The following is a 26,832-nucleotide window of genomic DNA, read 5'->3' on the forward strand; positions in this document are numbered from 1 at the left end:
GAAACTCTGATTTCCTGATTATTGCAATGACTTCCTCAAAACACAAAAAGTGTTATTCATGCTGATCTCCCCTTGCTGCTCAGTCAGATATTTTTCTGATCTGTAATGCATTAGAACATGGTGCAGAATATGACAGAAATCAACTTAAACCTAACCCTACTAAGACTTGTATGTGTGCCTTTCATCTGAGAAATAAAGAGACCTTTTGGAAATTTCAGGTTTACCAAGAGGCAAATCCAAACAGATCATTTTTTGCCCCCCATTATTCCAGATGTTATACGGATCGAACACTGGGGCACACAACCAGAAAGACTAAGAACCACAGCCATGGTCTTATGCTGCCCATAGGCCAGTATGCCAGCCCAGTGTGGTATCTATCGTTCATACAGACATAGCCCTCAATGGGCACATCCTGTTGGTGTAACTTTGTGTGTCATAACCGGCACCAGGCACCGGAATTATAAAGCTTCCTATCATCTTCCTTTTTGGTATCAGAGCTCCCCTTTTGCCTGGGGAAGACTTCAGAAGCATTGGAACTATTAATTTAATAGTAAAACATTGCCAGCAGAGGTGCTGATCCTACCAGCAACATTTTTTTAACCATTAAAGGCTCCATCCCAAACCTGGTATCTCAAGGCTCCCAAAGGTTTTGGTTGTTGTTTAGTCTTTAAGTCATGTCCGACTCTTCATGTCCCCATGGCCCGGTCCTCCACTGCCTCTTGGAGTTTGGCCAAATTCATTTTGGTCGCTTCGGAGACACTGCCCAACCATCTTGTCCTCTTCTCCTCTTGCCCTCACACTTTCCCAACATCAATGTCTTTTCCAGGGAGTCTTCTCATGAGATGGCCAAAGTATCCTCAAAACTTGAAAGGAGAGGATATAAGCTTTTAATTGTTTTAAATTAAATGCTTTTGGGGCCTGATCAGGATTATGTTGGAGCAAAGTTACATAACAGTATTTTGTCCTATGAAAGCTACAGAATTATTACTGGATCCCTGAAACCAACCCCTATTGATAAAATCTCTTACCTAGCAGGTGTTGCATCCGTGACATATTGAGAGAGGTGGCAGCTAACAACAAAAGACTCAAAGCATCTACATCAAAATGCGCATCCACTCTTTGGCTATTACCCTTCCCCTCCCAGATTAAAATCGAGGAAACTTTTTTCACGACATCTGTGACTCTGTAGAAATAACAGAGAATGCCAGGACTATGTGGAAAGAAAGTACTATCCAACTCTTGAAATGGGTAGAACCTCGGGAAAAGTCTAGCCCTCAGTCACACAGAGAACTGGGTTACCTGGAAGTCACTTAGCAGGCTACAGAATGGAGTGGGAAGAAACAAAGTGAATCTAAGAAAATAGGGCTTTTGCGCCAACACAGTTCTTTGCAATTCAGAGGAACTGGCACCATCACACCCTCTGACAGTGTCCTCTATGCCCCTCAACGTGTATTATGAAAGATTTAATGCTAGCTAGAAAGATATAGGGATTTCATACCATCCCAGTAGGCTTCAGTACTGCTTACAGACAGAGGCCTGTTATGTTTTCAGTCAGCAGTCCTTTCTGATTAAGTCTGCATTCCCAGAGCCACTAACCTGGAATTAAATGCTACTGAACTCAGTGGAGCTTACTTCTGAGCTACCAACAACAAGATACTGTGAATTCTTCAGACTTTCCAGGACAAGCAGGAATATGTTAGAACTATGTATCACACAACTCTATACTACTGCTCAATATGCATCTAGCAACCCATGATTTCAGTGGCGAACATCAGACAATCACACAACCACTTCTGACAAAAAGCATTGTAGAGACTGGGCATTCACTGTCATCTGTAAATACAGCACTTTGTTGCAGGCCTGGTCCACGTATATTTTATTGATGTAATAAAACAATACAGTTAGTGTTAGATCCAACCACAAAATGGAAAAAAAAGAAGGGGAGAATTATTATACAGCACATAGAAGGAAAATAAGATGTTTTGTGACATATTTCCTAAATTAAAAAAAGAGTCCTAAAATACATTCAGCATTACTGAAATCTATGGTTAACAAAACAAAATGAAACAAATGAATATTAATAGCAACAAGGTGCATAAAATCCAAAACATCAAATATTACCAAGCAACTCAGTGGTGGAACTAGGTAATTCTGCTATCAAGGCAGGATGTTTTATGATCTGCTTGAAATATCACCTCTACCAAGCAGGGAAATTGGAACATTTAGATTCAATTATTTAGGTACACAACATCAGCATGAACTTTCACAGCTAAAGGTGGGAGGGGGGATTCTCTCTGAGTGGGCAAAGCAACTTAAACACCAAAATTGTCATTTATTTCAAAAGAAAATGTGCCCACATAAATAACATAAGAAGAGCCCTCCTAAATCAGACCATGGCTCTATCTAGTCAAGCCAGATGCTTCTAGGAAGCCTGTAAGCATGTTATGAAGGCAGCGATCCTCTCCAGTTGCTTTGTGCCTCTCTGAACAACTGGAGGATCAATCTGGTTGTTATAGAAGAGAGCCCCATCCTCCATGCCTATTCTTTCTAAAAGCTGTATTAGCCGCTCACCATCACTACATTGTGGCAGTGAATGTGTTGTGTGAAAAAATGCCTTCGGTCGGTCCTGAAGTCAACTTTATTGGGTGAGCTTGAGGTTCTTGCACTGCAAAAAATGAGTGACCCTTTTCTTTGCGTTCTCTGCAACTATAAAGAATTTTATAAGACCCCTCCCACAACTCTTTCCCCCACTTAAACTAAAAAGCTCGAAACGTTGCTAGCCTCTCAAGATCAAAACTTTCGTTTTCCCCTAACCCCACTTGGACATCAACACAGCATTTAAGAACTCTCTTGTAATACAATGTGACACACACACACAAAAATAATTCTACATGATTTCACAGGCAATAAACATAAACAAGAGGAAAATAAAGTAAATGTTGCCCTTAAAAACTAGCTTTATAAATGCAAAATATATTGCATGAGGAACTGCTGGCATTTTGTATTTATTTTCTTAAGAAAATAGATTGTGCGATTGTGGCTACAAATGCACCTGCTGCAAAGCCATGTTTCTCCTTTAAAAAAAAGTAAAGTAAAAAAAAGTTCTGAACATCATAGAGCGATAGAGCACAAGGTGCCTTCCACCCAAGATAGGAAGCGTAGACAGTTTTACTGTGATGACATATAGTTTGATAGAAATTTTCTCAGCGACAAACTCCTTGTCAAAATAAAAAATAAATACTTTTTCTTTTTTTAAAAAAAGGTGCCTACTTCAAAGCTGCCATTGCAAGCGTGTTCTAAATGTACTGGACTTTGTTTATGTACCAAAAATGCACCATTAGCTGAGTTACTATTGTTAAAAAAAGAGGGGGAGAAAAAACTAACTTTCTCTAAGTAGAAGACTGTCCAAAGTATAAAGGGAGATCAGAACCAAACTAACTGAATTAGTGCAGTATTTGTAGCCAGGCTTCTAAAATCAGATATAGAAAATATAAATAGACTGCTTTTAGGTGGTGAGTCACCAGTGTCCAAAAAACCAGAACAACTGTGAAAAGGGTTGGGGGGAAGCTCAGTTGACTTGATCCAGGGCTTTCAGCAACTCTTCACCTTGTAGCAGGTTTCGGTTGCCTTGTATAGGAGCGTTCACTTCACAATCGTAGCTGGTAAGTTGTGGGAGTCCCTTCTTGTCCATCGACTGACCTAGAAGTTTACTTGCTATATCTAAAAGGAAATAAAGAATGTGTGTTACTTATACAACATTAATCTATACATGGGAGTATTCCTCAGTACTACAGTAAAAGAGAATAACAGTTACGTATACAGTGGACCCTCGACTTACAGACAGCTCGACTTACAGACTTTTCGAGTTACAGACTTCTCTGGCTGCAAAATTTAGATTCGACTTACAGCCGGAGAATCGACCTACAGACCAGAAAAAAACCAAAATGGAACAAAAATAGAATAAAAACTGCCAGTTGTGGGATTAATCAGTTTTCAATGCATTGTAGGTCAATGGAGATTCGACCTACAGACTTTTCGACTTACAGCCACCGTTCGAATACGGATTAATTCCTTAAGTAGAGGGTCCACTGTACTACATCTTCGAAACATTTAACTAGTGGCACCTAATGATCAGGACTATTGGTACAGTGTATTTATTTCTCTGAATAGCAGAGAAAACAAGTAGAGAATGAGCTACAGAAACATTCCTTTGCCTTCACTTAAAAAAAAACAAGAGTTCCTTCCTTGAAGTTATGAACATGTGGGGTCAAAAAACTATACATTGGAAAACTGTAATCAATGCCTCATGTAATACCAAGCCATGGGAGTGGTTGGATACAATTTCTAGTACTCAGGATGATGCGACATATTTTATATAGTCTGCAAAATTCAGTTTCTTAAGTCACAGAATCAGAGTGCATTAAAAAAGGCCCCAAATCCTGTTGCATAAAGTACACTGGTATGAGGAAAATGACATTGCTATAGAGGCAGACTGCAGGTAAAGTGTTCCTACTTTGATCCTGGGGCTCACATGATTCACGCACAATCAGACTGACTGCATGCAAGTTGTACCTCTGGATCAAAGCAGGAACTCTTTAATTACTGGGAATCTGACACTGCTGGTGATGTTGTCTTCCTTAACAGTGGTGTACTTATGTACAGTGGTGCTTCGCATAATGACGAATTTGCTTTACGATGAGGTTTCGGAGTAGTCTTGCGCTTCGTTTAATGATGTTTCCTATGGGCGATTTTCGGTTTACGTTGTTAGGGACCTTGCCTCGCAAGAAGGTTAAATTTTAGGTCCGTTTTTCGCTTTACGATGTTTTTGACAGCTTGGTCTTGCTTCACTATATGAGTCTTTTAATGGTCTCTGTTTCGTTAGATGGCTGTTTCGCTTAGCGATTTTCACGGAACGAATTAACATCGTCTTGCGAGGCACCACTATAACAGAATTTTGGCCAAAAAAAAAAAAAAAAACCCTATAAGCAAAAAAAAAAAGAAAAAGAAAAAAAAAAAAAGGAAAGTGCGCTGCTTATATACCGCCCCATAGTGCTTCAAGCACTCTCTGGGCGGTTTACAATTTAATTATGCAGGCTACACATTGCCCCCCCCCCCCGCGAGCTGGGTACTCATTTTACCGACCTCGGAAGGATAGAAGGCTGAGTCAACCTTGAGCCGGCTACCTAGGATTTGAACCCCAGGTTGTGAGCACAGTTTTAGCTGCAGTATAGCGGTTTTAACCACTGCGCCATGAGGGTCCTATAAGGTTTATCCAGCTGTGTTAATTATGTTGAATGGATTCTTGGTTCTAGTCTTCACAAACACGAATCCTTCTTCTCCTCTCCAACTTCTCATGTCCAGCACATTTTTCTCCCCCTAAACACAAAACTAGCACTCTCTCCATAGCTCTCCTGCTGACAAATGGCTTGTTACATCAGCCTATTTCCTTTGTTTGTCTTCAGATTTCCAGCAGAATTTGATGGAGAACATAAAAACCTTTGTTCTAGATAAGCGGGGTAGAAATCCAATAAATAAATAAATAAAACCCACTATTTTCTTCATCAGAGGACACACTGCTAGATTAACCTTGAGATGGGTCATAACATACACAGACACTGACCTGAGGGCAATAAAATAACAGTCTTCTCTGCCATCTCATTCTGCCCACTAGGCTTGCATCCCTTCACACGTTTCCAAGCCAGGGATACATTTGTTCCAGGAGTACCCGACTGAGACAATAACGTGCCCTTTAAACAGAAACACACACACAATTACAGAGGAAAAGTCAATTTACTGTAATCACAGTTATCGCACACAAGTACTGTATGGCAATGAGAAGAAGCGGCCTGCTGTGTGAAAATTGCTCTCATTCAAAACGCAAGTGTTCCGAAGAGAAGAAAATGCTTGACAGCAGGAAAACATCTCTTGGGCAGAGTACACTATAATTGAATCGATTTGTAGAAAAGCAAATCCAATTTATTTTGGTAGGACTTAGTTGAAGGAGAGAAGAGAAGAACATGGACCACCGGGCTATCAGGCAGTTTCTCACAGACCACTTTCCAACTGCAAATGATTATTACTTGACAAACCACAGAATAACATTTCAACCTGATTCCTGGGTCTTGTTCATCTGAGCCTCAGACAGCTCCCCTATGCAAATAGGCCAAAGGCGGAGACAAAAATGAAGAAATAATCCCGTGTGTTTAAAAGGCTTGCTTCAAACTAATAATCTCTCAGTATTTATTTTATTTATTTATTTATTTGATTTTTACCCCACCCCTCTAGACCATGTCTACTCGGGGCGGCTATCTGTATTCCTCCCTGTAAAATGTCATGGGTCACATTTTTGTGCAGTCTTGCTAGTAAGGATTTGGTGTTCAAACCTCTGATCATTATTAATTAAATATAATTTATTTTTGCAAACTTCTTTTACCCAGTTCATGGGATACAACAGCTAATTCCGCAGTTGTTCACTTGCATCCAATTGTGCCTTCATTGACCCAAATAACAGAGCTGGAATTTTACGAAGGAGGCTCCATAGCATCAGTTTCATCCTCAATTCAGACGGAAAGAGGACCATGAAGATGTGCATAGGTAATTGCTGGAAGGGGGGCATTTGCCAGATCTTGCTGGTGAGTTAAAAATGGCTGGGTAGAATTCCCCCCTCAACTTTTATAATACTAGAATACTAGAGTCATCCACCAAAATAGAATGGTGGGAGATTTGGGATGGACAGAAGAAAGCATTTCACCTAGTACATGGTGAAAAAAATGGGCTTTGCTTGTATTAGATGCTGCAATGGCCGCTAAGTTCAATGGTGACAAAAGAGAATTAGAGAAATTCATGGCACATGAGGCTGTCAGTGGCTACTGATCACAACGGAATGTATATTATATCAGTATCCGAGGCAGTGTGTCTCAGAGCACCACTGATGCAGACCACAAGCAGTCCTGCTTGTAGAACTCTGCAGGCATCTCACTGGCCACTGGGAGAGAAGAATGCTGAACAAGGCAGATCTCTAGTCAAACTTTACTCATGTTCGCTCTTCAACTTTTAAAAAGCAACTTTCAGGAAGGACGTTAATTTTTGTGTGCATGCACAAACTCCTTCTACCATCCAAACCACATATGTTCCATGTATTTTAAAGCTACTTCAACAGGGTGCTACGAGATTTAGTAGACAGCCAGAGCACTCACATTGTCATAGAATCTGGAAAAAAAATTAAAGATAATAGCTTGCAGACCATCAATCTGTCTGTATTTTAGAATACCGATGGGCAAATAATTACCAGCAACAAAACCTACTGAATTCTTGCTTTTAAACATTGCTACCTTTATACATTAAACAGCCTTCTGGATTACTACCCCATCATCTCTGAATGCTGGACATGCTGGCTAAAGCTGAAATGAGTTGCACAGTGTATCTACAGCACACAATCATAGCACTTCAATACCATTTGAACAACCCTAATTCCACCCTACTTAATTCTGGCATTTGTAGTTGGGTGAGGTGCTTTTGTTCAGCCACCTCTGCCAGGGGATATGAAGTACCTTACCAAATGACAAGTTTCAAGTTCTGTAGGAAAGAGGCATCATAGCTGATACAGCAATGCAGTATCCCCCAAACTGTGGAAAGGCAATGGTTTGAAGACAGCTACACTTAAGGGTGTAGGATCTGTTTCCTTTCTCTGGTTAATATGTTTTTGTGTACCAGCAATTTGCTCAAATTAAAAAAAACACACAGTTTAAAAGATGTAAATTCTCAATCAAAGCAGGGAAGAATCTTTTAGAACTTACAATTCCAACTGCTTGGAAAAGCAAACCATCTTGCTCCATCTTTCGTTTCCTCTGAATATTGTGCAGAGCAATTATCTTTGGACTGATTTCTTCATTTGATGAAGGTGGTTTACTGAGGGGGGAAAAGATTTACACAATTAACTCTAACTCCCTTGCACCAACCATCTTATGTTAAAACCAAGTGCACGTGTTTCATGGTATAGGTAGAAATGAATTCCCCATAGGTCTGTTGTCTGTACAAATACGATCTCACCAGAGTGTATGCACACAGAACACTAGAAGGTGTGAAGCAGCACAAGTATTCATCATAGTTATCACTGAATATTATGTACCACCTCAACTATACCCCAGGTAAAATGAAAACAGGTAACACAAGCTGCAGCTGCTGTATCAATTACTGGACTGTACCATCTCAGGCTGCAGGTGGTACAATCAAAGGTTTAAAAGGTTCCCCACACAGAAAATTGAGATGGCTAGTAGACATGAGATTTCCTGTTTTTTCCCCCACTACAACTATCACAGTTCACCAAGAATCCTCCTACGTATAATTCTGGCGCCTGTAGCCAAACATCCAAGTCCTCCAAGTTGTTTCTGCACACACAGTTAAGGCCAAATATGTTCTTCTTTGCAGCCTCTCTGCTCATCAGGGTCTGTACACGGTCACTCTAACAAAAAACTACCAGTCCCACAAACTCTTGTCATTCCCATGGAACTTAGCAAGTACAACCCATTCTCTCCCTCTGCAATGGCTCTAGAGAAGAACACACTTGGTCTCAGGTCTATGTGCTGAAATTCCTCTGGGGATTTGTATTTTTTGACTACAGCTGCCAGAATTCTGGCTGGGGGAATTCCTGATGAACTGTGATAGTTGTAATGGAAAAAGATCCAAAAGTCCCATGCCTAATTTGGGGAGAAGGAAAAGCAATACAGATGGATAACAATCAAACAAGGCCTCTGTTTCTCTATTTCAGCTTCAAAATTGCACTCTCTTTCAGAATTCCTGGGTAGAGATTCACACCTGTACCTTTGGGGCAAGGTACTATCAGTAACAGAAACTTGTATTTTTACGCAAGCACAAATGTAATCACAGCACTTTCAGGGCTATACAGTATTAACACAGGCTGAAATCCTATTTATGTAACATGCACCACATAAGGCAGATGAAATCATCATTATCAGTGACTGAAATGAAACATTCCTAGCCTCTCCCATGAAGGTCCTAAGGATCCTGTGTGATCCTCTTCATCATTGGCAGTACACCTCTGCCAGGATGACATTACTGGCAGCAGTGATTTTTGGTAATTAAAAAGTTATCCTCTCCTGTCCCACAGTTTCCACAGACGAAAGAGATTACTCAGGAGCCTCAGAACAAAAGTCAGAAATGCTTTATTTTTTTAAAAAACTGCCACTGCTGATCACATCATCAACCTTATGTGAATAGGATTACAGTGGTGCCCCGCATAGCGACGATAATCCATGCAGCCAAAATCGTCGCTATACGGATTCGTCGCTATGCAAAATAAAAACGCCCATAGGAATGCATTAAAACCCGTTTAATGCGTTCCTATGGGCAAAAAAAAATTACCTTTATGCGAAAATCCTCCATACGGCCGCCATTTTCGCTGCCCGGTAAGCGAGGAATGGGCATGAAAACACAGTGGGCGGTCATTTTTTTACCCGGCGGCCATTTTGGAACCGCCGATCAGCTGTTGGGAAAACATCGTTATGCGAAAATCGATAAGTGAAACAGCTTACCGATCATCGCAAAGTGTTATTTTTCAATTAGAAACATCATTATGCGATCGCAAAAACGATTGCAAAAAATCCATCACTATGCGGATTTGTCGTTAAACGAGGCACCCTTTAAGCGACGCACCACTGTACATAAAACAACCAATATGGAACCTCAATCTAGTCACATGTAATAAGCATAATGTTCCACTGATTCACCAGGAGATTGATAGGTATCAGATCAACTACTATGACACATGCACATGATTCAAACAAGAGACTAAAACAAGTGGCTCACAAACCTGGGTAACCCGGTGTTCTTGGACTGCAACTTCCAGAAACCTCAGCCAGCACAGCTAGTGGTAAAGGCTTCTGGGAGTTGCAATCCAAGACCACCTGAGTTACCCAAGGTTGAGAACCACTAGACTGGAACCAAGTCATGTGATTATTTTAGAGAGAACAACTGTGAAAATCAAACCCTTTCCCCCAACCTAAAATTTAAAAAAAAGGAGAGAGAGAGAGACTCATGTCCTCTAACACCTACTCTACATTCCTTCTAAGATGGCCTATGAAATTTTCTACTGCAGTCACATTTCGAATCAACGTTACACTAGAAGTCTATTGCTGGTCAGTTATGTTAAATCTGATAATTTAATTCACACTGATGCAGGAGTCAAACACTTAAAAGCATCTGAAAATAGTTATTGTTGTGTAAATTGTTTGTTGTAAAAGTAACTTGTAACTAATAGTTTTCTAGGTATGGGAGATGTTCCAAGAAGTGGTTTACCACTGCGGTCCCCATTTGCCCCAAGGATCTCCATGACCAAGCCCGGATTTGAATCCAGATCTCCCATATCCTAGTCTGACACTCTATCCACTAGATCGCACTGGCTCTCATCTGGAAACTCGAACAAGCATGGTGGAAAACGTTGCTTCACCAGTCCTTCTTCAAGTAAGACAAAAGCTCCTCCTAAAACCTAGCCTGGCATCTTGGGATATGGAGGACAGAAGACTTGCATTAACCTAGTGCTGAGTCATCTACCCTTCCGTGATGTTTGTTGATTCTAGAAGAGAGGGCGAACACATATCCAGGTGAGCCTGTCTTCCTCAATAAATCCCTGGGTTATACAAAACAAAATGTAAGATTTGCAAAATTGTGCAACTTTCATGGGCTACTTATTAATCATGGTTAGCATTCGTATATGAGCAAAGATGATTAATACCAACAGGAATGGAAATAAAGAATTTATTCTGGAGTGGCAACAGGCAATGCACGGTAATCTCTCTCCCAATGTGCAGACCATGGTTCTTAAAAGATAGGTGGCATGTCTCTACAAAACGTATTATCAAGTTGATGGGGCAGGGAAAGAAGAGGCTAGAAGGACTCCACTGAGCTGAATGCAGTTGAAATATTAAACAGACAGACACTACACAAGAGTGAGCACCGGCAAACTGATGCAAAAAATACTTTTTTTTGTTCCACCAAATATAAAGTTGGGGAAACTATACTTTTTCTTCATAACAAAGTATGCTGCTTCTATATCACCTCATAGTGCCTAAAGAACTCTCTGGGCTGTTTAAAAGTTAATTATGCATTGCCCCCTCAGCAAGCTAGGTACTCAATTTACTGACCTTGGAAAGCTGAGTGAATCTTGAGACATATATGTTTGTCTCAGTTAGGAAATCTCCCTGAAATGACGCTTAAACAAAATAAAACATCTTCACTTGCATGTGCGGTTGAAACAGTTGAATAATTTGCTCTAAAAGACTGTTTCTGATCAATCTAATCATATTTGTAAAATATTACCCATTTACACTACCAGTTTTTAAGATTTCCTTTAACTGAACCTCACTTTAAGTAACTCAGGGTAAGCTGATGCTCGCTGCTTTGTTCCTTGGTGTATCAACCCACTAAGACCCCTCTTCCAGTAATGTCACCTTGCTCTTTATTTGAGGTGCTTTTCATACTTAACAGAATGAAGTTCAGCACAAATCTTCCTATTTGCAAACTACAGTGCCACAAAAAGGTAAGCCCAGCAAGCCATTTATTTATAATGTCATTAGTCTCTATTACTGTTAAAGGCCTCCCAAACCTGGTGTCATGGAAATGTTTCACAATGCTCTGTGATACATGTCTCAAATGTACAAAACTGTGAATAAGAACACTGTTGTAGTCCTTCTATGGCCCACAGATAGCATTTACTATGTGTCACATTATTCACAATTAACCAAGGCATACCATTCTAATTATAAAGATAAAGATTCAGAGAAACTGTAGGCCAGACTGATAACAGGTTTTATATAACATCATTCAGAAAAGTCAGACCAACACATCAATCAAACATGTCTCTATCCATATTACATATACTTGGAGCATGGATAGAGTTATATTTATTTGCCATCCACCCTCATGGTAACCACCTGCTGGGGGGTTCACAACACAAAACAGACAAGGAGAGTTTGAGTGTATGACTCCAAGATGAATTAAAGTCTCTGTACCGCACTCTGAAATTCAGAAAAATTGTTCTGAGTCTTACAATAAACAGATGGAAGACTTTAAGAAAACCCTAAAAAAAATATGACCTGGACCTAGAATCGCTAGGTTACAGGCTTCTGGATTTGACAGGCAGATTGAAAAAAGTCCTTGCTTTTTATAAACCTCAGTTCATGGTCTATGAACAAGGAATGACAAATATCTTGCAGGAGCATAAAACATTCTGCACAAGGAAATTAGACATATAAATGTCAAAAGTAAGCATGACCCAAGCTCATTTTGTGGACCTAAGTCCACAAAAATCAGCTCAGTCAAAAAGCTCGCTATGATTCCTGTACAGACGTTGGAACACACAAAACAATTAATTGCTCCCCCCCCCCCCCTTTGTAAATCTATTTGTTCAGTGACTGGTTTTAAGACCAAATGGAAACAGCATCTCATTGTTTTTGATTTTGATGTGTTTTTAAAAATCTACCTTTTACCCAACGTGACTGTTAACAAGTTCGGCGTCCCCAGGCTTGGCTTCTCTTTTTGCTCTATCGTGCCTTCTCCCGGCCTGACTGGTGACAGAGTCCGACTTGGATGCTCCGTGTAGGGAGAGGTTGGGGCACTGGTGCTTTCGAGAGGGGCAATGTGAAGAGGAGCTATGAGGATCTTCGATTCATTCTCATGTTTGATTGTCATGGGCTTTGTCTTGTCTGTGGCAGGCGATGGCATCGGAGGGGGCTGAAATCCGGTGACCCCACTGGAACCTTTGGCCCCAGTGGAGGGAGAATTGGTCTCCAGTGGAGAAAGCTGGTCAAAGGAGCGTAACTGGAAATCATCATCCATAGGGATGTACGGCGCCAGCATTTCCAAATCTAAATCCGTTTCCTGAAATTTAAAAACAGGGGTATGTAACTGCAGACTGAGACAGGGGAAAATCAAGACGACAATGATGGCCCGTTTGTTATTAGAGTTGATATCCATAAGATATGAGGCTTTACAAACATGTTTCCCCCCCCCAAAGGCCTGTGCAGGAGCCCCAATGAAATGACTGGAGGACAGTGAGAAATGAAGGAGATCTGAGTTACTATATGCGTGCACTCAGATTACAATGGTTCTGCTATTATTTTTACACAGTTATGGGCCACTCTAAGAGCTGCAGGGAGGGTATGCTCTTCAAGGTGAACAACAAGCAACCCATCAGCCACCTTCAGTGAGCATCACTGGAAGCAGACAGCTCTGAGTCAAATCTCAGCCATGTTTTAAAACCACCCATTCTTTCTTTCTTCTTCTTTTTTAAAAGGCAGATAGGATGCACAGATGACACAAGCAAATACCTGGGGAAGCAACAGTGCACCCACTGAGAGTTGTAGCATGCATACTTCTGGACCACAAACACAGCATTTTATTCCCCTGTGTGTCAACACAGAGACACATGGCCTTGAACACTAGAGTCAGCAGCATACATAGCAGTGTTCAAAATAACGTGGTAAACCCTTTGCCAGAGACTAAACTCCACATGCAGTATTTTAGCTGAGGTGCTCACCTGCATTGAGAAAGGGTTTTTCAACTCTGGGTCTATTGCAAAGAGCTTTTCTACAAGCTCCAGCTTGAACTCGCTGGCCATCTCATTATCCACATCAAAGCAATAGTCACTGGGAGGACTATTCGGCTGTAAAAATAATCCACATCTATATTCAGTACTAAGACAAAACATCATCCACCCAAATGTAATTAACTTGATTTCCTGCAACAGAAATAAGCAGTCCATATTCCTCTATTTCCCCCAAAGGGTATGTGTTAAACAGTTCCTTGCTGTTTGTATGAGAAGCAAAAGTAGTACTAAACTAAATTGGCTTCTTAAAGCTCAAATATTCGGTTTGGTAAAAATATTTTCAAAATTTAAAGACACATGTAGAAAAAAAACTAAACCAAAATACCAGTTAGCATCCCCTGTCTTTTTATGAAATACAAGAAAGTCATTTAGGAAAACTTGCCACTTGGCTGTTGGCCAAGCAGGATATTCAGCTGTCAGATGTAGACAATTCTTAATGCTTATTAACCCACCAACTTGCATGCTTCAAAGAAAAAAAGGCGGTATCAACTGAGCCCTTCTGAATTGTATTCATATTTCACTTCCATGTTGATCCAAAACAGTAAAAACTGGTGTTACGCCCTTCAACTAGAACCGTACTTTATAAACAATTACGGGAGAAACATGGATGTGTTTAGAGCAAACCCCCCAATCAGCATGAAGCTCATTAAAATAAGACTGGTCCAATCTCCGTCTCTTTCTGATCTGCCTCTGACTCACGGGAGGATAAAACAGGGAACTTCCCCAAGAACACTACTCTGAGCTCCTTATATTAAAAAGGCAAGATACAAAGTTGACCAAGATTTAATATTGAAAATAGATATTTTATTTACAAGGCTGGCAACAGATTCAATTGAAAATTACAGGTCTGCAACGGGTTATGAAATGACTGACCTCAGGCGAGCTTTGGCTGGTACTTCTGTCGGAAGGAGTGGCCGGCTGGTCTTGTGTCCGACGGATAGAGAAAGCAAGATCTAAGGGCTCCGTGCTGGGCTCCAGCTTGGATACCACCTCTCTATTGAGTGCTGGGTCAGCATTGCTACGGAGCGGCTTTGTTGCTTCTGAAGCAGGTAGTGGGGACATTGCCAGATTTATACTTTGCAATTTCTCACTGGATGAGGGGAGCATTACATCATTATACAAAGGAACGTCATCAAACTGTTGCTCATCAGTCTCTACAAAAATTAAAAGAAATCATCAGCCTAAGTGAGAAGTGTTGTGTTGCATCTCACGGGGCTTACTGAAACACATCAGACACCAAGAGCTTCTGGCCAAACATGCAACTTGTTTTAACATACTTTATAGCTAACTTTATTCATCAGGAGGTTCTTTGAACTAAACAGACACCCACCATCACTGCCGAAATCTAATGCTATTATGGTGTCACCAGCTGCAGGGGCAAGGTAGGTTAATGCATCTGGCTCCTTCTTCAGCTTCTCGAAGAGGCTGTTGCTATCTTCCACCTCAGTCTTGTCAAGCACTTTGATCACTCCCATTTCAGGAGAATCCACCGGTTTCAACATACACTCAGTTTGCTGGAGCGAAAATATCAAGTCCCCCTGAACAATGCCACTGCAGAGGAGCAGAGAGGGAAATGTTAGGGAGTCACTTACGGATGGCCATTCTATGAGACAACAGGGAGTTTCAACAACTTTGAAGCTTCTTGAAAACCTTTTTCTGCAAAGCAACCCTCGAGCACATGCCACAGAAGTCTGAGTGCTGCAGAGTTTCAGGACACTGAGAGCTTCTGGCCAAACATGCAACTTGTTTTAACATACTTTTATAGCTAACTTTATTCATCAGGAGATTCTCTGAACTAAACACACACACACCATCCCTGGAGTGCATATTCAGATCACATGAGGCCTTAACATTAGATAATCCTATAGAACATATGGTGATGCATTAAAAGGAATGAGAGCTGGACAATGGCACACAAAAAAGTGCTCTGCCATTACTCATATTCTCACTAAGGAATTTGTGGGCTCTCCAGAACGCAGTTTGAAGCCTGAAACTGGTGCTTAACAGATACATAAAAGAGACTGGGCTGCACACACCATTCTGGATTAAGAAGCACAACTTAATATACTAATACACACTTCTCTCCTCAACAGTTTGCACTGAACACAGCTGGAAAAAGATTACACTCAATAATCTGGTATGTGTCTATATTTTCTTTCACAGATTTTTTTCAAACTAGGAGATATATTAGTCATTCTTCATAATTTCTGTAATAAAAGAGTCCAGCAGAATTGTATTGTGCTTTTTTTAAACGTTCTTTTTACAGAATAACTTGCTCCGGTTAAAGAATATGGCACAAAACACAATGGGTTCTGTTTATTAATGCATATTTTTGTCTCATACTTCTATAGCCTGTTTTTAAGGCTTCCACAAATGCAACTACAGAAGAGGTAAAAAAAAAAACTAAAGGTTTATTTTTCAATATAGGTGCAGCACAAGTCAGAATATGCTGTAAATATAAGTTTGTGAAATGTCTGAACACAAGCTTGGAACAAAATTCAAGCTAGGTTTTATATCTCCCTTTGGCTGTCTACCAGTGGATCAGGCTCCATTGGTAGAACAATTCTAGATCACTTCTAAATTCCCCAAATCTGCTCTAGAAGGTGGGAGGACCTTTGTCCGCAAAGCTGAAGGGAAGACTACAAGGAGGCAGAAAGGAAGAGGAAGCTTCTTGCATAAGTAGAGCTCTGTTGAATAATACACATATATCTTAAGGCTTTTTCTAGAGTCAGGCAATAAGTGGGGAAGTAGGCAAGGCCTTATTCATAGGTTGCTATTTCTTAAATCAGTCTTCTTAACAGTTTCCATTTCTGAGCATACTAATATCGGAATGGAAAATACAGATAAGTCATATGTATTTTGCATTCATGCAGTAAATTTTCACTACTTCTCTTACAACAGAACTTTGCTAGCAAATGTAAAAAACTACTGCATAAAAAAGAGGAAATACCAATAATACAAGTAATCCTGTTCCCACCCCAAAATTCTAGTTACAAGCAAAGCTCACCTCAATACATAATTCACACACACTATGCACTGTGGCTGGGAATTCTTATTGTTGTATATAACAGTTGCTTGAGTCTCAACCCAGACGTAGCCCCCTTGTTTGGCAAGCATTCTGTATTGCCCGGTGGTCACTTGCCCTTTAGCAAACACTGGAAGCAAAAAGAAACCCACATTATTTATACAGTTAGGCAAACTCTGAAGTTGTTTACAATAAATGCATGCATAGTACCATGTTTCCCCGAAAATAAGAGGGTCTTATATTAATTTTGGCTCCAAAAAAACCCATTAGGGTTTATTTTCAGGGGATGTTTTATTTTACAGTCATGTCATCTTCTGGTTGCTGCACAAGAGTGGAGGGCGAGGTTTCACTTAATTAGGGCTTTTTGGGGGGTAGGGCTTATATTACAAGCATCCTGAAAAATCATACTAGGGCTTATTTTCAGGTTAGGTCTTATTTTCGGGGAAACAGGGTATTAAGCATGGACTTCAATGGCAGTTTGCAATTCCCTCACTCCAACTTACTGTCATGATGTGTTTTGGTAAGATGATCAGAGTCCAGGGCGTGATAGTATTCATATATGGAGCGACCCAGGAGTTCATCAGGATCATACCCAATCAGTTCTGTAATCCTTTGGGCAAAAGGAGAAAAGGTTATTAATGCCTCGTCGTTGTTTGGTCATTTAGTCGTGTCCGACTCTTCGTAACCCCATGAACCAGAGCACGCCAGGCCCTCCTATCCTCCACTGCCTCCCGTAGTTGTGTCAATTTCATGTTGGTTGCTTCGCAGACACTGTCCAGCCATCTCATCCTCTGTCGTCCCCTTCTCCTCTTGCCGTCACACTTTCCTAACATCAAGGTCTTTTCCAAGGAGTCTTCTCCTTGGAAATGCCTACCAGTTGTAATATTACAAAACAAGATTTTTGGCAGATGTTATAAGGAGAATGAGAGCTATTGCAGTGCATCAATTATTACATCAAAAACACACAGTTGTTCCAACAATATTATGAACTGAATGGCCTGTATCTAGTGGAATACGAATGTGAATCAAGGCCACTTTCTCTACTGAATTAGCACTTTCTGTAATCAGTTCCTTTAAGAATGGGAGGGGAACACGATTTCTGTACTCATCTGTTGAAACACTGCTATCCAATCTGTTCAATATACCCATACTTGACTCATACACTGGTTATATCTCCTTGCTGTTGTTACATGTCATCAAGTTGCCTCCAACTTATGATGATCCTGTGAATGAGTGATCTACAAAATCTGCTGTCCTCTGTAGACCCACTCAGTGCCTGAAAACTAAAGGCCACAGCTTCCTTTATAGAGACAAACCATCTCAAATTCAGTTTTCCTCTTTTTCTGCTGCCTTCCAATTTCCCAGCATTACTGTCTTTTCTAGAGAATTCTCACTTCTCACGATGTGCCCAAATTTAGACAGCCTCAGTTTCAATATTTTTGCCTCTAGAGGAACACACTTGTATTTCTTTCAATTATTATTTCCATGTTTATACCACCCCATAATTATCAAGTTGTGCAAAACCCTCTATAACTGTAACTCTAAAACCTACTTTGTCACTAACCCAACTTTATAATTGTTAGAGTATTTTAGTGCGTTGTGAATTTAAAAAGGTTAATACTTCTAACCTGTCTTCAGGCAGTATTTAAATAGGAAGACTTGTCTTGGACCAGGCCAAGTGCAACCTATTCTGTTCTGATAGTGGGCATTTAGAATCGTATGGCAAATCCACAAGAAGGACATGAGATTAACAAGCACTATCCCACCCAAGAACCACATAAAATGAGTTTAGTATTCAGGGCATGAGTCAGTTTTGTTCTAAACTAAGCATTCACTATTAGAAGTGACATTTTTCGGCCACTGGCTCTAATCTTAATTCTTTCAGCCACCTGATGGCAGTATCATGCCACAAAAAGATCATTCACATCCAGGAGCAATATTTTGCCTAGCCCTGCACCTAGGTGAAATATTCTCTGTGTTGTGATATAGTAATATTTCTTTCAGTTACTACCGATCATGAAACAGAAAAACCAAAATTTAAGATGCAATGTTCACATAATATGGAATGCGTTTTGTAACATGAACTTTCAAATTCTAAAGTTATAAACCTTAAGGGTACACATACATTCTCATTAGCAATCAAGTTACTGAATTCTTGGTCCTCACTACCTCAAATCCAAGGAAAAAAGAATGCCAGAATTGGAGAGTATGTGCCAGGTAAGAAAATGCATGTAAATCCACTATTGTTACCGAGAAAGGATCCACTGCTCCAAAGCACTGCTCAATTCCATTCCCTACTCCCAAACCTTTACCTTTCATCACAGTACGAAAACTTCATGTCAAGGCTGTGGCGGCTGAGGAACGTCTTGCTGTCCAAAGGGACTTCAATGTTTGATGGATGAGGGATAGGCTCACAGATCAACACCAAACATGTCATTGGAGGCTTTTTATATCCACACACAGTCTGACTGTTGCAACTGTCGTAGACACGAATGTGTCCTGTGCAATGAAGTACCTGTGCACAACATGGACAAAAAAAGAAATAAAGAAAAGGAAAGGAAAGGGGGGGGAAAAGAAAGAAAGGCTGGTCATTATTTATCTGCTTATTTGCTTAGAAGTGCTTACAGGTCAATAAACAAATCACAACCAAAGGGACACACAACCCAAAAGAAAAAGAGGAACTGAGGGAAGAGTTTAAAATCAATTCCTTCCTTCTTTCCTTCCTTCCTCCCTCCCTCCCTCTCTGGCCTTATGAACTGGTTGCTGGAAGGAGAGTCCCATGGAGCAACGTCTCTCAGAACTTAGGCAAAGACCCTGTTTCCCTTCTTTTCTTTTCCTTTCCCAGACTCTCCCACAACAGTAGCAACCATTATACAGCCCACTAGATTTAAAACAAAACTACCAGAGAATTTATGCACCTATGTACATAGTACTATGGTGTGGGCTCAGTGGCACACATGCCAAGTGCAAACTTAACATGACACATTCTTGCAAAGAAGAAATTCTTATATAAGTTGGAAGTCATACAAACAGCTTCTGACAGTTTATGGCACAAGGATAGGAAATTAGTTATCAAAAGAGGATAATATGTTTTAAATCGGTTCAAATCTCTGAGAGTGGTGCAAGCTAAAGGTACACAGCAGCCAAATATCTCAACTTGCAAGGGACAAGGAACTTCACATCCTGAGAGAATGCTTTTATTAAAAACTATGCCAAAAGAGTAAAAACCAACTGACTATTGAGCACAAGATGTATCTAAGTAGCAGCAAAAACCACAGTTGCAACATTCATTCAGTTTTCTCCTGTACTGAAATACTATTAGATGCTCTGCTCCAGGAAGGCTCATTTGATTATGGACAACTAAATTCTAATAAATCTGAACACAAACATTTTACTTTAAAAGATACTGTTCTCAGAGCACACTATGATTACCTTCCATGTGGCAGACTTTATATTGACGGTCCTTCCCCTACTGGTCAATGTACACTTCATTCTAAGGAAAAAGCTGCGTTCTGTATTCTGTTCTTTCCCCTTTTTTACAGGACCTGATGCAAGGGAGAAAAACATTAGCAGTGTCTATTACTGATCTCAAAAGATAGCAAGGGAAATACATGGACAGCGGACATTATAACATTATTTTAAGCTTTGTTTTCCACCTATACCGTCCGGAAGAACTCTGTAACAAAAAACAGTAACACTGACTATGTGGAACAGTAAACCAGGATCCTGCAGAATTCTTTTTGGCTTACAAACTCTGGCTTGTAAAGGGAGAAAGAAAAAAAAAAGGAGATATAAGTAATTCTGTGGCACCTTGAAGACAAATTGCATCCACCTTCTTCAGATGAAGGACTCGTACTTTAAAGCAGTGGTTCCCAATCTTGGGACCCCAGATGTTATTGGATTACAACTCCCAGCACAGCTAGGGAAGGCTTCTGGGAGTTTTAGTCCAAGAACATCAGGGGACCCAAGGTTGGGACCAACTCGTTTAAAGTGCTACATGACTCTTTGTTTTTGCCATAACAGACTTAACACATCCATGTCCCAAAGAAATAAGCATGGATCCAGGCCAGTATTTGGATTTCTATTTAGCTTAGCCACTACCACTGGAGGGATGTACCTAACGGAAGTCAACAAAAGTATAGAACAGCATGCAGCTTGTTCACAGAAAGCCACTGATCAGTCTAACAAGTGTGGCTGCTACAATAGTGACCATTACTATTCCACCTTCAAAGATGCTGTAATTAACTTAGAAGCAAGGTATATAATGATACACAATTTCTTATATTTACTTCAAAGTCAGAGTTTGGAACATAACTACTTTTAACTCAATTCGAGGGGGGAGCAAGGAAGGTAGAATAAAGTTACATTTCAAAAGTAAAGTTGCAAGTAGAAGTTATACTACTTTACTTGGCGTTTGAGAAGCAATGAACTTTGAAAAGTGCACTTTTGTACATCCTTTATGTATTCTGAAAGGAACATGTTTTCAAACCTAAAATGTGTGTATGAACTTCCTTCCTCCCTCCCTCCCTCCCCTTTTTTTTAAACATTGGGGAGGCAGCAGAGTTAACTCATGCTGTGAGCTAGCTGCCTTGACTCTGTTTGCCCCTATTAACCTATTACAAGTACTAAGCAGGCAGATGAGTAAAAAAGAACCATCTGGCATGAAAGCAAAAGCCACAGCATTTCTGCCTTACCATTCCGGTGGGTGAGCATCTCTCTCAGCTCTTCGTGGTCACATGGATGAGTGAAATCAAACACACTGTGTCCAGTGAGTTCAAACTGAAAAAGAAAGAGAAAGCTTAGTCTAGTGCATTAGGTTCATAGCAGGTAAGCACTTGACATAATCACACTCAGGATTTTTAAGCCAGTGGGAATTTGGCTGCATGGAAACCCCCGGATTACAGCCAAATCAGTGGAATGGATCATCCATTTCATACCTGTGTGAGTCCCATACACTTGTTCACATTTTCAGACATGTAGATCATGTCACCATCCTCAGAGAGAACCATGACAAATCCATCAAGAGCTTTTAAATAAAAGCAATTCAGTTGTGTCTCCATTTCTGCTTCTGCTTCCAGATCACCTAGAAGAGTTAATTTGCATTAGACAAACTTGGTATGTCACAGATATTCACCTTTACTGCTTGACCCAAATTCCCATTCTACAAAAATACCATATATCAAAACCAATCAAAAAGAAAAAAATATGGGAAGTTGGTACTGATCAAGGATAAGAGTTAACAGAACCAACAGAAAAGCTGACTTACTTCTGCAGCTTTTTATATGAAATACTAACTCAGCCTTTCCCATCTGACACCGTTTCAATGTGAGTATAGCCCAGCCTGCATAGGCGCATAGTCAAACATATCTGATGGGCACATTAAGGATTATCATACAACTTGCATGGTAAAGCAAAACTTCCAAATTATACAATCTTCACATTTTTATTCAATTACACCATGAACATTTTCCTTATTCTTTGCTTATCCAGTGCTGCCTCGACTTAACAATGTCCCAACATACAACCATTTCGAGTTACAACCACCTCCAGTCGCAAAATTTTGCTTCTACTTGCAACTGGAACTTCATGCTACAACCAGAAAAGGGCAGGGGGGAAAAGGCAGGGAATTCAAATTGCTAACTGTTGGTGGTCAAGAGGCTGGTTCTTTGTACCTTTTTCACCCCAGCAGTTAGAGGAGGCTTCAGACTGCCTGGTAAGGTGCTGCTTTCTAGTTTTAAAAACTGTTCTGGGTGTGTTTTGCAGCGTAGTCTTGGTCTGGGTGGTGGGATTATATTTCTATGCTGTGATGGGTCTTGCAGGGTTTGTTTATTTTTTGGTGTCCCCCCCCCCCCAAATTTCTGATTGGTCTTGCAGGGTTTGTTTGCTTTTTGGTGTTTGTTTTCTTTCCATTTCTGATGGGTCTTGCAGTGTTTGTTTGCTTTTCTGGGTTTTTTCCCCCCTTCGGCCGGAACTGATTAATCGCGTTTCTGACAGGTCTTGCAGTGTGGGTTTTTTTTGGGGGGGGGGTGGTTTTTTTTTTTGGGGGGGGGTGGGGTGTAATTTTTTTTCTTCAGCTGAAATGGATCAATCGCATTTCAATGCATTCCTATGGGAAATGGTGCTTTGACTTACGACCATTTCGAGATACGACCAGCGTTCCGGGACCAATTACCGTATTTTTTTGCTTCATAAGACGCACTTCCCCCCCCCCCAAAAAAATGTGTCTTATGGAGCGAAGGCAGCAATTTCGTCGCTGCTGGCCCTGTGGGGTGGAGCGTCGCAAGGGTCCGGGTGAGTCTTCCAGGACCCTTGCGAGGCTCCCACACCCCCCACGGGGCCAGCACTGGTGAAACCGCCAGGTTCTGGGAGTGTTTGGAAGCTTGGGAAGCCTCCAAACACTCCCAGAAGATGGCAATTTTACCCCCCCTGGCCCCATGGGGGGGTGGGGGGAGCGTCGCAAGGGTCCGAGGGAGCCTTCCAGGACCCTTGCCATGCTCCTCCCACCCCCGCACGAGGCCAGCACCGGCGAAATTGCCAGTTTCTGGGAGTCTCTTGAGGCTTGGAAACCCTCTGAAGAGTCCCAGAAGGTGGCGATTTCACCCCCTCTGACGCCCGGGGGGGGCAGGGTGAGTCTCTAAAGGGTCCTAGGGTGTGTTCCAGGACCCTTTAGAGACTTACGCTGCCCCCCGTGGGTCAGAGGGGGCAAAATTGCCACCTTCTGGGACTCTTTTGAGGCTTGGGAAGCTTCAGAAGAGTCCCAGAAGCTGGCGATTTTGCCCCCTCTGACCCCCGGGGGGGCAGGGTGAGCCTCCAAAGGGTCCTAGGGTGTATTCCATAAGATGGACCTCTCCATAAGGCTCACCAATTTTTAGGAGAAGAAAACAAATTATTTTTTCCTGTTTTCTTCTTGTGGAGAGGTGCGTCTTATGGAGCGAAAAATACGGTAAGTTTGCAAGTCGAGGCATCACTGTAAATGCTAAATGAAACAGTTCATGTTTGTGTTAGAACTGTTGACTGAAGAAATTAAATAAAATGACAATGCCAGTAGGAAACAGTGTACAGTGGACCCTCGACTTACAGACGGCTTGACTTACAGACTTTTCGAGTTACAGAATTCTCTGGCTGCAAAATTTAGATTCGACTTGCAGCCAGAGAATCGACTTACAGACCAGAAAAAACCAAAATGGAATAAAAATAGAATAAAAACCACTGGTTATGGGATTAATCGGTTTTCAGTGCATTGTAGGTCAATGCAGATTCGACTTACAGACTTTTCGACTTGCAGCCACCATTCCAATACGGATTAATTCCTTAAGTAGAGGGTCCACTGTACATTGCCTGACTGATAAGCCTAATCAAGCAGCAGTGTTCAGAAAATTTCCCCCAAAATAAGACACGGTCTTTTATTAATTTTTGCTCCAAAAACGCAATAGGGCTTATTTTCAGGGGATATTTTATTTTTTTCGATGTATGACAATCTACATTTATTCTAATACACTAATGTCATCTTCTGGTTGCTGCACAAAGGTGGGGGACGGGGTTTCACTTAACTAGGGCTTATTTATGGGGTAGGGCTTATATTACGAGCATCCTGAAAAATCATACTAGGGCTTATTTTCAGGTTAGATCTTATTTTCGGGGAAACAGGGTATTCAAAAATACCAGTGTATATAATGGTTTACAACAAAAGTTTAAGACACTGTAGATTGCATTATACAAAGTCAAACCACTGGTCCATCTAGCATACCATTTTCTACATTGAATGGCAGCAACTATCAAAAGACTTCACACACAAATCTCATCTCCACTCAGAGATGCCAGGAATTGAACCTGTCACTTTTGCATGTATTCTATTTCTGTTCTAGAGCTCTTTCCCAAACTTACAATCTCACAAAGGGGTAAAGAAACAGAAGAAAAACAGAGAAGCATTATATAGTTATTTCAGTTGTGAGTGCTTAGGCTTTAGTACAACAAGGTGCAGAATACTAGGTCTTAAAAGCCAGTGTTCAACCATTTTGGTCTCTGACCAATGGCATCCAACAGGATTCAACTTGCTTCTTATGCTATTCAGCTCCTACATCAAGGCTGGGAAATATGTGGCAATCCAGAAACTAAAATTAATGTTTATCCACTAAGTTAATGGAATTGTTTACTATGACATAATGAGATCAGAGTCACATGCTTCTATTTAACTTCTTTCTGCTGTTGAGCAGTCTGTGAGTTGGAAATTACATGTGCTACGAACATGGCCTAATCAGCTCCCATAATTTCCTACCACTGGCCATTCTGGCTAGGGCTAATGGGAGCTATGAGGGGGTGCTGATAAGTATTGAGCCTTTCCCAGAAAAAAAAATGAGCTAGGAAGCTGTAACTGCCACACTGTTCTACATATTCCCCCAGGAAGTCAATGCACTCGCAACATCTGTCCTGCAGCTTCTTAGGTCCCTGCAAATACAATTCTTCCGACTGCTGGTGTAACCATTCATTTGCAGCATTAGTTGCCTCCAGAACACTCCCAAATTGTTGTCCCTTTAGGTGTTTTTTTTAGTTTGGGGAACAAATAACAGTCAGAAGGAGTCAGGTTGGGAGAATAGGATGGATGGGGCATTACTTGAAAGCCTAAGGGGGTCAGTTTTGCCATTGTTTCACCTGCAGTGTGTGATGAGGTGTTGTCATGCAACAGGATGACACCTTTGGAGAGCTTTCCTCAACGTTTTTCCTTGATGTTTTGCCTCAACTTCGTCAATAACGCACATTCATATTTTGCATTGATGGTTGAACCCTGTTGGAGGTAGTCCACCAGCAGAACTCCCTTCTTATCCCCAAAAAATGTTGCCATTTGCTTCTGCACCAACCTTTGCACTCAGAACTTCTTTGGTCTGGGGGAACCACTGTGCCTCCATTCCTTAGACTGTTCCTTTGTCTCAGGATCGTAACAGTAGATCCATGTCTCATCACCAATTACCAGTTTGCCCAGGAAATCTGACTCATTTCTTGCCAAATGTTCCAAAACAGGCACTGATTACTCCACATGTTTCCTCTTTTGTTCGGTTGTCAAAAGTTTGGGGATCCACTTTGCTGCCAGCTTTCTCATTTCCAAGTTGTTGTGGATAATGGCACCAACTCTCTTACGTGATATTCTCAGATATATAGCAATACTTTGGGCTGATATTCGGCGGTCCTCCGTGATCATGTCATGGATGGCATTCAGATTTGCAGGCACAGAGACAGAAACAGGCCTTCCATTGGGTTTCTCACTTTCAACACTGAAATGGTCAGTTAAAAAAATTGACAACCCAATGTTCAACTGTTGCATATGAAGGGCCGCTGTCACCCATAGTTTGTGACATTTCATCATGGATCTGCTTTACACCTTTCCCTTGGAGAAACAGGAACTTGATTATGGTCCTATGCTCTTCCACACTGAACTTTTCAGGAGGTGCTGCCATGTTCACTTTGGACCGGAAAATGAAAGTTAAAATCATAGGTAGTTGATTTTTGCACCGTTGAATATAGACAAATTGGCCAATACACCCTGCAAATTATAGCTTTCTAGTTCAATGTTTTCTGGGTAAGGTTCAATACTTATCAGCACCCCCTCATCAAATCCAACACCATTATTGAGAGCCATGCATTCTCCATCCCTTAAATTACTGAGAAAGATCATCCATTGATAGGGATATAATCAGTTTACTGATATGCCCAACTTTGTATTTTCTTATACTTTATTTTAGGCTGGGGAAGTTCTGAATCAGTGTTTGGAAACAATGATAATAAAATAAGTAAATAAAATGAAGATTGTTCTGGACAAACAGTGGGTCTAGTGGTTGTGAAGCCTGTTTGTTCTGGGCCTTCATCCTGTTCTGGATGAAGCTGCACTCCTCTTACAACATCAAGTTCATAGTTTGGGAACATTTTTTGGACTTGTTATTAGATGCTCCGATTATGGGCGAGTTTAGGAGAGATTTTGCATTCTTTTACCTTATATGCCAGCTGCATGCATTTCTCCTACATCAGACTTGGCCATGGTCCTACATGAACTGTACTACGCAATAACATGAAGCCATACGGGACTGTCCTTGAAAACTACTCAGAACCTCATTTGTTATTGCTAAATCCTGGAATGCAGTTCATCCAACCTTTTCACTGCAACCACTACACTTGTCATCTATTTAGTTAAATCAAA

General features: G+C 40.9%; 1 protein-coding gene across 2 annotated transcripts in view; it reads right to left on the reverse strand.

Moving 5' to 3' along the window:
• Positions 1-1,859: 1,859 nt before the first annotated feature.
• HIF1A (hypoxia inducible factor 1 subunit alpha) overlaps positions 1,860-26,832 on the reverse strand; it is a 54,459-nt gene continuing 29,486 nt past the window's right edge. For both annotated transcript variants that reach the window (XM_020813439.3, XM_072986803.2), the window contains exons 3-15: positions 21,584-21,729; positions 21,341-21,425; positions 20,079-20,191; positions 18,959-19,161; positions 17,150-17,256; positions 16,629-16,776; positions 14,952-15,172; positions 14,495-14,775; positions 13,553-13,678; positions 12,497-12,894; positions 7,797-7,908; positions 5,621-5,747; positions 1,860-3,720 (exon numbers count right to left, since the gene is read on the reverse strand). In XM_020813439.3, the coding sequence (XP_020669098.1) occupies positions 3,569-3,720; positions 5,621-5,747; positions 7,797-7,908; positions 12,497-12,894; positions 13,553-13,678; positions 14,495-14,775; positions 14,952-15,172; positions 16,629-16,776; positions 17,150-17,256; positions 18,959-19,161; positions 20,079-20,191; positions 21,341-21,425; positions 21,584-21,729 (2,219 nt within the window). In that variant the 3' untranslated portion in view covers positions 1,860-3,568. The remainder of the gene's footprint in view (positions 3,721-5,620; positions 5,748-7,796; positions 7,909-12,496; positions 12,895-13,552; positions 13,679-14,494; positions 14,776-14,951; positions 15,173-16,628; positions 16,777-17,149; positions 17,257-18,958; positions 19,162-20,078; positions 20,192-21,340; positions 21,426-21,583; positions 21,730-26,832) is intronic.

The sequence above is a fragment of the Pogona vitticeps genome, chromosome 1 (assembly GCF_051106095.1).
Source record: "Pogona vitticeps strain Pit_001003342236 chromosome 1, PviZW2.1, whole genome shotgun sequence".
Lineage (NCBI taxonomy): Eukaryota > Metazoa > Chordata > Lepidosauria > Squamata > Agamidae > Pogona > Pogona vitticeps.